Here is a 14,366-nt window from a genome sequence, read left to right on the forward strand (position 1 = left end):
AGGGGTCTATCTCATGAGGTGCAGCTCAAATGCAGATCAGGATCCGCTCGCGAACCGTCTAAAAGTGAAAGGGGTAGGAGCACCGACTATCGCATCTTTTATTGTTGTTTTTATCTGCGATCACCATTTAGTGGATCAACGTATTTTCATGCTTAGTTTTCTTTTATTTCGTTTACAGAACTTTCTTATTTTTCTCTTCTAGAGTTGTTTGGTTTTAAGAAGTCAATAGTCTTCAGAGATAATTATTTTCTTTTCGCAAGTATAGGACTCGTTCAAGAATCCCTTATACTTTCTTATTTTTATTTTTGCGTTAGTCACCTTCATTTCTTTGCATTCTTGTTGCACACTATTTAAATTGTAGATAAAATTCAATGAGTATGGAACTTTATTCAGGTTAGTAGTCAGCTAGAGGATTGTTCTTTCCAAAGATCCTCAGCCACTTTTAGCTTATTCTAGTTCATAGAAATGCTACTAATTACTCTGGTACTGTGCTACGTTATTGATCCCTAGGAATTACTTCTGAAGAAAATGATGGTTCAAACGAAATTGTCCGTAGCAACCGCAGGTAAAGTGTAGTTGGGAGAGGGGACACTCAGTCGCACTCTTATTTCTGGAAGCAAATAACTAAATCACTCAGGGCCCTAGGATCTAAGCATTATTCTTAGAGGATCTATTATATATAAGCTAAAGTTACTAAGAGAAAAAGTAAGGACAGTGCGTCCAGAAATAAGAGCGCCACTGAGTGCTCCTCCCTCCCTCCTCCCAACCCGTTTGTCACGCCTCTGCACCGATGTGTTGGGCCGCATGGTTACACAACATATGCACTCGCCGCCGTGTTCTATTGAGATTTTCTCCAATAATCTCATACTGTCTCATTCGTATTTCTGCAATAATCCGTGTATGTATCATGCTTCCCCGTTTCGGAAGTATTTCCGAGAACTTCCTCGAATAAAATTCTCCTTATTTTCCGAATGTTTGCATTCATTCAGTACATACAATTGTTCTAATTACTTTTCCTTTGAGCCACTTCCTTTTTAAAATTGTGTTCTTTATTTGTTTTGTTTTTTTTTTCTTTTATCGCTGACATGGTTCAAATCATACGTTGCATTCGAACTATTTTCTAGGCATTTTTCTGCCTTTAACATTAGGATGATCCGCAACGCCCAACCTCTTCTTAACAATGCTTACAAAGTAAGTTCTGGCATTTCTTTTTTCCATGTTGAAAGAAGTTAAGGATGATTTTCAGGCACTTGCAGCATCAGCTCGCACACTTATGCTCCAGGAACATCATGGCATGGCTATTCTGAAACAGGAGAACATCAAGGTAACTGTTTCATTCGCTAGGCTGAAGTAGTTAGTTTCTTCGGAAGAAATTAAGATAATTTCCATCATAGATGCGATAGTCGGAGCGGGTGCTCTGACCCCCATCACTTTTGAACGGTTGGGGAAAGGACCTCCTTCATTTTTAAACGGTTGGCGAAATTACCCCCTTCACTTTTGGACGACTATCGAAAGGACCCCCCTTCACTTGAGCTGCACCCCATGAGCTGAACCCCCTTCACCTGAGGAGGGTCCGGCTTCTCCCTATCGCACCTATGATTTCCATCAGAGAAGGTTTTGGCTTCACTTGATTCTTTGATTTAGTTTTTCTTTGACATTGGGCATTGGAAGGCGCTATAAACGTTATTGACGTCGCTCATATCTTTTTGTTTGATGTAACAAAAAATTCGTCTCAGCAAGCTCTTTTCGCTTTCATTTCAAAAAAATACTATAGTGTCGCGTGGAACTGATCTCCTCTTTTAAGGTATAATCCACAAATAAATGTGTTTAGGTTCCTCCATTCGGTGTCGCAAAAACTGCCGCGGAAGCGAAAGCTCAGGCTCAGAAAATCGGTATGCTTTGAAGTTTGTGTCGATTTTTTCAACATTTTAAGTTCTTTGGCTACTTAAGGCGGTAAGGACTATGTCGTCAAAGCTCAAGTTTTGGCTGGTGGACGAGGTAAGGGAAGATTCGACTCTGGTCTTCAGGGCGGAGTTCATGTTGTTTTCACGTGGGTTTCCATTCCAAGTCCGTTGGTGTAGAGATTAAGCCACTTTTTTATTTCACTTTTCTTCTTCAGTCCTGAAGAAGCTGAGGAGAAGGCGAAGATGATGATTGGAGCAAACCTTATCACCAAACAGACTGATCACCGTGGAAAACTCTGTGAAGAGGTACGTGGTCTTTTTTGCTCTTTTTCCACTTGTTAAGTTACAAAAATTTCATCAGGATCTGTCTCACTAGCAGTATTTCACTTACCTCTTTTTTATTTCACTTTTCTTCATTCTTTACAATTTTTCTTTTTTTTTCTGCCACTCTGTAGCTTCTGATAGGCAGTGTAATTCCACCGCAAGTTTTCTATTAACTTTCGATTTATTTACACGCATTTGATTACTATTCGAATTCTAAACCACTTAACATCTTCTCCATGTTAGTATATCATTTTGGCTGTTGTTATATTATTAATCCTATTATACGTGTTTTTCGTGCAAAGATTATTTCTGAATATCCACCTTCTTATTTGGATTATACTGAAATATGGGCAAACCGCACTCATAAAATTGCTACTTTGGCTCTACGCAAGTGGTTCTTTCAACAAATCTTTTCTTCATCAAATGTAATCTGTGAAGCAAACATTGTTTATGTTTAAACTTCAGGTTATGGTATGCAAGCGACTATTCACTCGTCGTGAATATTACTTCTCGATCACACTTGACAGGAATACCAATGTACGTGAGAAAATTTCTAGTGGACACCTACTCTGTATTGTTGGAGTCTTGAAGTGAATTTGAGAAAGTGGTTCAGCTACGTTGTACCACATTAGAATAAAATTCACCTCACCATCGACTACTAGCCCTCCCAGTATCCACATTTATGTTGATTACTTTAGGGTCCTATTCTCATCGGATCGTGTCGCGGTGGAGTTAACATCGAGGAGGTTGCGGCCACCGAACCTGAGGCTATCGTCAAAGTTCCAATTGACATGACCGTTGGCGTTACCGAAGAAATTGCTGCAGATGTAGCTGCGAGAATGGGTTTCAAGGTGCGAAATGTCGATTAGATATCAACCTGAAATTATCGAAGACCTAGTGCAAACTAATGATGGATATGCAATAGTCTATGCTTTGTTTTAAAGTATTTCATGAGAATTCAGTTTTTTTTTTTTTGCCATGTTTCTGGAATTGAGTTGTGCTGCACTTCATTCACTAAAAGATCAATACTTGATTTTCTAGAATATTTCCAAATTTCCTATTTCTTCATTTTGTTTGGCGTTTCGTAACAAAAGTCCTAACATTTCAACATATTTTTTCAAGTTTATTTTTTAAAATTTTTTCAATACACATTTTTTTTTAAATTCAGTTGTTTTAACACCATCTGCGAGTTGAGGAGCGGGCCAGCGCGCCGCGACGCGACCGCCCGCGCAGCCGTCTAAGTAGATTTAGATGGCACCTCTAATTAGTAGTTAGGACATTGAATCCAAGAGATAGTTGACCGGCTAAATGTTCCTGAAAGCAGCATAACATATTTCTGAAAGCATGGAAGAACCTTGAGTCGATGTCCTTTTGCCAACGTTAACTCTTTGCGTTTATTGATCTGTCGAGTGGTAGGAATGGTTCGCTTTTGCACAGCTCTACTTTCTAGAAAGAACGTTGCAAAGTTCCGTCCGATGGTTGCAAAACTCCGGCACAACTGGTATCTTTTAAATTGAAAATTTAATCTTTCTGACTTCACATCGATCCGCTGATCTTCCCAGCTGCGAGGTTCTTACCCTTTATATTATAAATAAATTAATTAAATCGAGCAAACCCTTGTCAGTTTAATGCGAATATCAAGAAAACTGTACAGTGACTTTTGCACGTTTGATTCTCTGTCGTTTTCTCATACGAATATTGACTTGACGGATTTTCTTATTCTCAACCACTCTTCTTGGTCTTATATATTGTTTGTTCAAAATTGTTCAACTACTAACTTTTAAAGATATTTGAAGATACTATTCCGCAAATATTTTTATGAATCTTATTTTCTAATCAATTGGTTAGAAAAATGGATCGAATTACAGTAATGTTAGTAGTCGGGAATACTCTCTATATACTTCTGTGAACTTCCGAATGCTGCTTTGAATCTTTTTCTCGCAGTTCACTTGAGAGGAAGTGCCAAGTGATGGAAATGATGCTCCGTTCTCAAACAAAAATTATTGTTCGTCAAACTAATGACGAAACTGACGTCAAATTCACTTTGGAAATGTAAAAAAGCCCCTTGTTTTAGGTAGATGTCACGTTCTACCTCATTGCTTTCGCTCTCTTTTGCATTTTTAGAGCAAATGTTGCTAGTTTTCCCAAAATCTTCAAAGAGCTTCTAATCAGTTGATGAAATTGACTTTTGACTTCATAATTATTCGAATTTGTCTCGAATCTTTGCTGATCTTGTTTAGGGTGAATGTGCTAAACAAGGTGCTGACATAATTCGCAAACTCTACAATCTCTTCTTGAAAACGGATGCTACCCTTGTCGAGATTAATCCTATGGCAGAAGATGTTAACGGAGATGGTACGGATTCTTATAACACTTAAAATTTCTTTATTTCCGCACCATGTCCCTTGCAATTTTTCATGTTGCAAAGATGTCATGTAAACTCAACTTAATTACCATTTATTTTCAGTTTATTGCATGGATTGCAAGATGCTTTTGGACACTAACGCTGAATTCCGCCAGCCAGAGTTGTTTTCACTGAAGGACAAGAAACAAGAGGATCCACTCGAGGTGACCATTCAGATGTTCTCTTCATTTGATGTCCTTTGGAATTAGTTTTCATGTACTATGGGTGCTGTCAATGTAATGCGTGCAAAGCAATCCGCAGTTTCTCACCTAGTAAATGTTTCTGTAGCTGTGCGTCAAAAAGCAAAAGAAGCAGTAGAGCAAAAGAATTGAGGGAAAGGTTTTGAAAGTTGCTAAACAACTTTTTTTCGTGCAGATCCGCGCTGCCGCTGCAAATCTCAACTATATTCGACTAGACGGCAACATCGGTTGCATGGGTAGGTTTTCCAAATTATTCATTTATCATCTGCTTCCTTCCAATATTATATCTGATAGAACAGTTTTAAACGAAAAAAACTAAGTCCACGTTCCAGTCAATGGGGCTGGTCTGGCCATGGCTACAATGGACATAATCAAACTTCATGGTGGAGAACCTGCAAACTTTTTGGATGTGGGTGGCGGTGCAACGGTTGAACAGGTCACTGAAGCTTTCAAAATTATCACTGCCGATGAGAAGAAGGTGAGTTTGTTAGAATATCCGATATATTCGCTTACGTAACACAAGAAAGCTTCAGGTCAACGCAATTCTCGTCAACATTTTTGGTGGCATCATGCGTTGTGATGTCATTGCTCAGGGAATTATTCAAGCAGCTAAAGAACTTAATCTCAAAATCCCAATAGTTGTTCGTCTTCAGGGTAGGTGGTTTACACTATTTTTACTGACTCGGACCTTATCGGACTCTTTTGTATTTTTGTGCGCTTTAGGAACAAAAGTGGAGGATGCGAAAGCGCTCATCGCTACTTCGCAGTTGAGGATTCTTCCTTGCGACAATCTGGATGAGGTAACATCATTTCATATTGTTTATTTTCCCTTTGGTCTCTTATTTAAAGAGTGAAATGAACTTAAGCCTTTTGATACCTGGATACTTCCTCTCTTTCAACCAACAGTACCAATGGGAACTTGAAATAGAGAGCCAATTAGAGGAAATTACAATGACGTATTAATTTTTCGTGATTTTACAAAAGCTACGCTGTAAGCTTGTGATTTCACGTTGGGACATCATCGTGACGCTACTTTTAGCCCTAGCCGGATGGCCAGTTTTTTTTACTGAAACATTTGTGGTCGCAAATGTTTGGTTCAGGGAGGAGAGAAGAATGCGAAAAATAACGTTTTTACGTAGAGCATTGGAAAATAAAATTAATAGATGGACTCATTTGTTATTTGAATACAATTATTACAATCGGATACAATTTCTTCAAGTTTTTGCTAAACGCGAAAATCAAAAGCATGATAACTGTTTTCAATCTCACCTTCCTGGTACCATCACCAAGTTCTGCAATGTAATACAGTAGTAGAATTTCACGGTCGAGAATTCAACGTATGAAACCTACTTCCTCGAACGTAATATTGGTCCTTCTTTTTTTCCCGTATAGAAGGGGTTGCAAATGCAGTTGATCCCTGCATTTTGGTTATAATAAACAAGATTACATGTGTAAAAGATTACAGTAAAGGTAATTTTTGTCAGTTATCGTCAATTCATGTACTCTCTCGAAGCTTCTTAAATCATTTTTGTTTTGACATTCAAAAATGCTCGCTATTTCACATTTCTATGGTGATTTTTTTCGACATGAGTTTTGTTCAGTTTTTTTTTTCTAGTGCTGAAGAAAATTCTCTTCAACCAATATCATTCAGGCTGCCAAAATGGTGGTGAAGTTGTCGGATATCGTGCATTTGGCTCGAGCCGCCCAGATCGACGTGAAGTTCGAGTTATCAATCTAGAGCTTTGTTAGTGACCGATTCATGATAATGAGAATCTAGCGGAATCTTACAGCAATACTAAGCTATTACTAGCTTATTAGTTTCTCGAACTGCCGTTTATGGCATATTCCTATACATAAGCTTAATGCATGCACCAGGTGACAGGAATGATGAGATTAGTTTAAGTGTTTAGGACTTTTTTCTGTGTTGTTTCCATGTGTTAGATATACTTCTGTCATATTCTTCTACTACCGGTCTTTATTTGATGTTTCAATAAATCGCGAAAAATTTTTGGTATCGTCATGAGGTGTTACTGCCGTGACCACGCCAAACGCTACATTTGTTTTTGGCTGAGAATGTCTCGTCCTTCGGTTCTAAACCGTAAATTATCTGTGCAACCTTATTGTCATTCGTACAAATGACAGTATGGGTTCTCTATACAACATCATTAAGGTGAGTATCAACACTCATAGCAAATACGTTCTTGTGACTTGTTTGAGGTACTTCACACTCATCCTCTCAATTTTGCATTGTAGTGAGAACGTAATCAAAGTTATGAGATCAAACATAAAATGTAATAACCACCAAAGCATTTACTCGTTATTAAGTGGTAGGAAGCAGGACTTGATGGGATATCGACGGCTAGATTTAGGTAGAGTGCAGTTATAGGTGAGATAGATCCTGGATAGATCAACAAACGGATAGAACTGGTCAGCGGATAATGTATCCGTCTTTTCTGCTTATTTTTCGAGCTGTTGATGTGAATAGAACAAATCAAGTTCCTACAGACTTGAATGTAAGAATTCTAAATCGTGGAACAATATCGATTTTTTTTAAACATCGAACTCTATGATGTCATGACCGCTCGTCGTATGGGTAGCATACTCTATGGAGGCAGGAATTTGGACATCGAGAAATACCTGCTATTATTTTTTTAGGTTTCTTCCTCTGTAAAGGTAATGCGAACGAATTGAGCTGGCGATTGATCGACTATTGAGTTGGTCAAAGCAACTATCCATTTCTGCTGTGGTTTTCTACGTTATCAATGAAGGCTATAGATAATTATTTAAATTATTAGATTCCTCGTTCTGGTTTGAGATACGGTAGAGGCTTTTGTCTCTTATACAGATTACTGGTCTCCTTAGGGTGCTTCCTTAGGTCCCGAGTTTCTAAAAATTGAGCAGCTATGGTATTACTGCACAACTGCCGAGGTCTTCGCAACAGTAGAACCGCACAAGTTCAGAGTATAGACTTTGTCTGGAACAAAGAAGAGGATAGAAGCTTCTTTTGATGTGTTCGCATGAAGAGAATCAGTAATGGAACATCCGAACATTATTTGTAATCAATCCGACTTTTTGTGTCTTTAAAATCTTTCCAATGTTATACAATACTGTACATATTGGTAGATCGTGTTCTTTGAGTTCGATGGTTGACCTGAGGAGACATCCATGGTCTCCTATTAGACTCAATGTTCATGCGCTATTCTTATCTGCTTTCCCCTGAGTTTTCAGGGTTGTAAATTTTACAGTACCACTACATCCTTCCAAATATGATTATTGAGGTTGTGCTACGTAAGTTTGGACATATTTTAGAATGTTAGTTGTAGACAGTTTCCATCGAAAGAAATGAGCTTTACCGTTTGTAGTTGAAGAATCATTGGACGAATTCAAAATAGTTTCGAGTTCTTCTCCTGAATATAACCTGGATTATGCACTTCTTTCGTTGTTACACTGTTGATGAATTTATCATTTACTCTTTGGTCTGTTTCGTGTCTGATCTCTGGAACTTTGCGTATTCTCGCTTATCTTCTATTTTGTTTATTACATTGCAGTCATCAGCTGACTAACGATGCGAAATTCCAACTTCTGAAAGGACAATTCTCAAACATCTTTTGTACTTATTGCCGATTTTTGTTCTCATCTTCAGAGCTTCTCTTTAGTTACTTTTCTAAGTTATTTCGAGCGATTATTTCTTAGATGGATTGTGTCAGTTATTACGATTACTAATATTCTGTTTCAGGGTCAACCTCAAGTTCTTTGAGGGTGAGGTGCCTCCTCTCAATCAGAATGACCTACAATGTGAAAGTGAGTTAATATTCGTTTCATGGTTAATGATGTGTTCTATATGGTTAAATTCAGCTTTCTTTTTTGATTAAGGTTTTTTATATTAGGGTTTTTACTCAATTCATTTGAATACCATTCACTGGCATTGAAGTGTCAACGAAAAACTAAGAGGATTTTGCCCAGGTTCGACCGTCTTTGAATCTCGGCATGTTGAAACGTAGTTTTTTATTGGTTTTCTTGAGCTGACGAAGGCGATAACGCCGAAACGTAAGCTGTGGTTTAATAAAGACGATCAATACCAATCTTGGCTACAGCTCAAGAAAATCAATTAAGAAGATTTTATTGTTGTCCTCTTGATACCTCCAAACTGAATCCCTGCATCTCCTTATTGCTGGAGAAATCGAACTTCGAAAATGTCCATGAACGCTACCTTTAACACTTTGAATACCTGCCACTATGAGAGAATGCGTAGTGGTAACGATGAAGAAGACGTGTAAGCAATGAAGAATATGCTCAAAATGAAGTTTGTCTGTTTTCTACCAGAAAATGAATCCACGAAGAATTAAGCATTAGTTTATTTAGGTGTCCTCACTGTGCATTCTAAGAAAAACTCATTTCTGGAAACTTGATTCTTGATTTTACCAAGAAAAAAAGAGCTGCTGGTATACTATATATATATATATATATATATATATATATATATATATATATAATTTATGACATTAGTCTGCTAACCACATTTCCGTCGTTTTTGGTTCATTACAGTCAAAGAAACTGATTGGACTTTGAAATATGTGTCGGTTTGCACTGGTCATGGTCTGTTTTTCCTTCTTTTATGCGACGCTGGGAAGCGTGCTCTTCAAACGAGTGCTTTTTATGTGATTTGTCATCTTTTGGATGCCACTACAGACGCAAGGAGGAAGAAAATCGCTTGAACGTTATCATTATAGAAGATGATTGCGCTCAGCGCCACCCTCAACGCTTCCATTGGGCTTCCTGATCATGGGCTCATCGTCATCGGCCAGCACAGTCTCCTGAAGGCGTTGTCTTTCAAAAATGTTCTCGAGTCGAAATTTAACGGAGAGATTGGTGAGGATACTTGATACTACGTACCCCTTTACCTTATTTACATAGTTTTATTTGAACAGATGAGAAGAAATGGGAGGCAGCTTTGTCGGTGCTTCCAAGCACAGGAAGTCTTCCGCTTCTATTCAATCAATCACGTATAATCTCTGTGCCAGATTCATCATCAAGGCACAATACTCCCTCAAATTGCCATCTAGTGACTAAAGAATTGAAAACTATTCCTATTACCTTAGACAATCGTGTAAGTTACATTCATCGTTAATATTCTTAATCTTTTGTAGATGTGTATTATATAGCATTTGTGTTTTTTTTCTGGAATAATCTCTAGTAGTAAATTTGAAATGTTTGAAAACAGCAACATTATTTTGTTTTTTCTTATTGTGAATTCAAAATGTTTATTACGATTGAAAGTGGCATCCACGATAAAATTAGATGTAATCACTCGTTAGGATGAGTCATTGATAATAACTGCAATAAAAACTGATAATACACAAAACCTCTTCAACTGTTTCTTTGACAGACATACATTAGATTAAGTTTCTGTACTAGTTTTCAGCCACTTTCACTATCACTCCACATTTTCGTGTAATATATGTTATATTTATTGTTTTTGATGAAAGATATCGTTGTAACTCACCCTGGTAAGTATTTATACATCTAGTCCTAGTTCGACAATATGGAATTCGTAACTTATACTTTTCCCAGGTTAATTCAACTTATGAGAATCTCTTGAAATCTTACCAAATAATATTAACATGAATGCTGCCCTTGAAAAAGGTGCTTCGTTCTCAACATTCTTCAATTTTACAGAATCTGAACATCATTTTGGTATGCGAAGCAGGGAATGTATTTGCAAATGTTGCGGCCATCGCTCGTGCATTCCCGATTTTCTCCCGTAAGACTGATCCACCACCCATTGTTAATCTCACTATCGAACTCTGCTTACCGGAAGGTGAAAAGGTATATAGAGTTCCAAGTGAATCATTTTTGACTTGATCGATAGACTGAACGCTTTGAAACGTTCGTCGTATTCGTTCGAATTCCATTGAATCTGTAGAATTCCAGAATATATGATTATTGCAAGTTTTTTTTTGTGTTTTTCTTTATCTTTCCTTCTGCGCTTTTCATTTCCTTTCTCATTTCACCCCTAGAAATGCGCCGTCGTTTTTTTCTGGTGCTGGCCGTACATGTTTGATGCACAGAATTCTGCATGAAAAGGAACGGGAGACATTTACTCTTCTGTTCAACAGTGTAAACAACATATCTGTGTATCGCTTACTTGCATGTGCTCATCTTTTGTGCATATAATATCACGTATGTTATTGTTGTTTTCAGTTGGATCCGGAAGATCTTAAACTGATTGAAAATGTGGGATATTCTATTCGGGAAATGTGTCGTTTGATTGATGCACCATCAAATGAACTCACAACGGACGCGTTTTTGTTGGAAGTTCTTTCTGTAGCGGAGGAACTTGATCTACAATCAACTGTTATTTCGGTATGTTTGCTTTTTTTTTCAAGGCACTTCAACAAACTGCACTCACTGTTTTTTTAGGGGGAAAACCTTAGAAAAGAAGGTTTCGGAGGTATCTGGAACGTAGGCAAATCTGGTCCTACTGCACCATCGTTTGTGGTTCTTAAACACGAACCACCAAATGCTACGAAAAGTTATTGTTTGGTTGGCAAGGGTGTAGTTTTCGATACCGGTGGTATGCAAATCAAAGGAAAGACAGGAATGCCTGGTGAGTATTGCTTGTACTTTCAAATTTAGGGTTAAGGAAAAAGTCATGACAAGGTATCGGAATAGTCCTTCGATCGCATAAAGATATCGGAATTGTCCTTCGATCGCATAAACTGTTAAGGAGGAACGAGAAAAATAATGTATGGCATAGAATTAAGCGAACCGTTGGTCTTGTTCACACTTATTGGTAGGGCGTTTCCTTCGAGAAATACATCATAGCATGTTATTAATGGGACTAAGTATAGCATAGTAGAATTTCTGGTAATAGTTCACTGTGCTTAGTCTGGATTTGTCTTATCAAAGCCAATAAACTGGCTTCAGATCGCTAATCTTATCAAAACAGAAATTTGTTTTCAAACATTGAATTGAGGTAACATCTGTGGGTGAAATTGAGGGATAGTATTAAGCGAACGTAGCGGATTAAACGGGCTGGTGCTGTATTGCTTATTTTGAACAATACTTTCCGATTTGTTGGTGATGTACATGTGAACAATAATTCATGTTTCTTTTGTTAACTTCCTAATTCTATTCTTTTCTCTTGAAATTGAATCCACAAAAATGATTATGCTCATTAGGAGAATGGGTACGATTTGGTTTTGCAGGATGTATACATTTACACTCTTTCTTCATTGCAGACTGTTTCCCTTCTTTACCTTTGCAAGTGATTTTCAATGGTTTAAAGACGTACGGACTGTTTCAGGCATGAAGAGGGATATGGGTGGTGCAGCAGGAATGCTGGGCTCGTTTTACAGCCTCGTGAAGTCAGGATTTAAGGAGAAGCTATATCTCTGCCTTTCCATTGTGGAAAATAACGTTACAAATACGGCGAAGTTTGAAGACTTATTGATGTTTCATCAGATAACCACATGTTACATTGTATTTATAGCAAACCCGATGATGTAATAACTATGCTGAGTGGAAAGACTGTCGAAATCAACAACACCGATGCAGAAGGTCGTCTTATTCTTGCTGATGCGGTTTATTACTCCAAACATACTCTCAAAGTGGGTAACTGGTTGAGTCAAATTTTATTTGAATTTACTCGATGAAGTATGTTATAATCGGCTCGAGACATATTTTATCGGTTGGACGCGACGCGTTTGTTGCAGTACTGGTTCCCATGGACGCATCGCGTTCCTATTTTTCTTTCCATCGAAATTTGTTATTAATTCGTCATCAGGTTTCTTCACATATCGTCCCTTCTTTGTTCTCTAACTTATATGCATTCAGGCTGACGTAATTGTGGACATGGCTACTCTCACAGGTGCTCAATCTTATGTTTCCGGAAAATATCATGCAGCGCTGCTCACAAACTGTGAGGATTGGGAGCAAAGGGTTGGTTCTATTTTCTAACAGTTCCATTTTGAACTTCGTACCGAAGTAAGATTGGCCGTTTGATTCATGTAAATATATATATATATATATATATATATATATATATATATATGTTTGTTTAACAAAATAAAACCACCATAGGGGTAATTTAGTATTCAAAGCTGAACCGTTGTTTGAACATTGACAAATTTGTGGAAAAATGTCAGAACATTTTATTTTGTTTTTTTTTTGCAACTTTCCAGAATTTTGATTTATATTTTGTATAGTATGGCTTCTTGAAAATCTTATTTTCCTATGCTCCTGAAGGATTACAGTAGAGATTATCTAAGAAGATTCGAAAGAGCTTTGAAGATCCAACGAATGGGCTTTTTAACGGTTTTTCAGTTCGTTCTCAGTGGCCTAGATTTTTAGATTTTCGAAATTTTTTAGATGCTAGTGATGTTTTTGTGCAATGTGTGCATTCTTTTTCCTGGTCCCCGTTATCCAGCTTATCTTCGAAGGTGAAAGACGAGTGAAGTTATGAATTGTTTCTTGGCTCAGGTATGCATGGCTGGCCGTCTGTCTGGTGATTTAGTGGCGCCGATGGTTTTCTGTCCAGATCTTCATTTCTCGGACCTGAAAAGTCCAATTGCTGACATGCGCAACAGTAATCTTGGAAAAATGGAGGTGAAAGGAAATGATTTCAGATTTTCTCCCATATTTTCGTTGATTATTCAAAATTTAACCATTAGGGGCCACCTTCGGCAGTAGCTGGGCTCTTTATTGGTGCCCACATCGATTTCGGTGAAGGAATCAAATGGCTTCATCTCGATATTGCGGCTCCTGCCGAGTCCGGTGATCGTAGCACCGGATACGGACCGGCTCTGCTCTGCTATCTTTTCGGTCATTTGACTAAAGCTCCAATGTTTTCACCCTAAATTCTTCACTATCTGATCCTTCCATTACTTATAAATAATACAAGTGAGAAGTTATTTCTGTAAAAAAGAACAATAGGAACTGCTTTCTTGTAACGGGGCTATTTTCCTCAGACTCTCCGCCGAATCCTTTGTACTCTGTTTTGTTTACTTGCCTATTCTTTCCATCGAGATATGTTCGTTCTAAAATCCATCCAAGATCTGAAGGCAACAACCATTTTACCCTCAAATATTCGTCCCTTAGAAATAATTATTTCAGGCGTGTTTTTTCTTTGATTGCTTATTTTAGGATAAATGTTTTTATTGCGATTTCTTCAAACAGTGGTTAAAAAAGTCTCGTTTTTACCTTTTGTAACATTTCCTGTGAAGAGTGGATCACTATCCTTGCCCAGTTGGTTGTATTTATGATACTTGATAAAGGAGTCTCAACGATAGCAAGGTAAAGAAATAGTGCTTACTTACGCTGTAACTCTAAAGAACGATCATATATAGAAAGTTAAAAAGGTGGCAAGGATGTTTTCTCAATACTTGTCGCCACCAATTCTGTTCAACTGGATGAACGTGACGCGTCTAACGCAACGCTTTCTCCGCTTGATGCACACTTTTTCCTCCCTCTGTCCCGCTGAATCGAAGGAGTGTAGCGTTCAGCGTTGATTTCAGTGTCCAACGTGTAGTTGGA

General features: G+C 37.8%; 2 protein-coding genes across 4 annotated transcripts; both read left to right on the forward strand.

The window, feature by feature from the left end:
• Positions 1-1,149: 1,149 nt before the first annotated feature.
• On the forward strand, positions 1,150-6,570 carry RB195_021777 (uncharacterized protein; the record flags this gene model as incomplete). Its single annotated transcript, XM_064208671.1, has 14 exons — positions 1,150-1,191; positions 1,247-1,324; positions 1,832-1,892; positions 1,951-2,050; positions 2,120-2,210; positions 2,694-2,765; positions 2,927-3,079; positions 4,469-4,583; positions 4,696-4,796; positions 5,008-5,068; positions 5,165-5,310; positions 5,366-5,486; positions 5,556-5,632; positions 6,484-6,570. The coding sequence occupies 14 exons, from the start codon at positions 1,150-1,152 to the stop codon at positions 6,568-6,570; spliced, it is 1,305 nt and encodes a 434-aa protein (XP_064064552.1).
• Positions 6,571-8,098: 1,528 nt separating this feature from the next.
• On the forward strand, positions 8,099-13,690 carry RB195_021778 (uncharacterized protein; the record flags this gene model as incomplete). 3 transcript variants are annotated; one of them, XM_064208673.1, is made up of 13 exons in its annotated part: positions 8,286-8,308; positions 8,381-8,442; positions 8,569-8,633; positions 9,563-9,701; positions 9,761-9,939; positions 10,509-10,658; positions 11,034-11,195; positions 11,253-11,439; positions 12,139-12,268; positions 12,325-12,442; positions 12,669-12,773; positions 13,314-13,439; positions 13,505-13,690. In XM_064208673.1, 13 exons carry the CDS (start codon positions 8,286-8,288, stop codon positions 13,688-13,690), a joined length of 1,632 nt encoding a protein of 543 aa, XP_064064554.1. The 3 variants fall into 3 exon arrangements, with proteins under 3 accessions (XP_064064553.1, XP_064064554.1, XP_013308205.1); XM_064208672.1 differs by lacking the exons at positions 8,286-8,308; positions 8,381-8,442 and adding an exon at positions 8,099-8,120; XM_013452751.2 differs by lacking the exons at positions 8,286-8,308; positions 8,381-8,442; positions 8,569-8,633 and having other exon boundaries at positions 9,566-9,701.
• Between the last annotated feature and the right edge of the window lie 676 nt (positions 13,691-14,366).

This window comes from Necator americanus, chromosome X (genome assembly GCF_031761385.1).
Source record: "Necator americanus strain Aroian chromosome X, whole genome shotgun sequence".
In the NCBI taxonomy this organism is placed as follows: domain Eukaryota; kingdom Metazoa; phylum Nematoda; class Chromadorea; order Rhabditida; family Ancylostomatidae; genus Necator; species Necator americanus.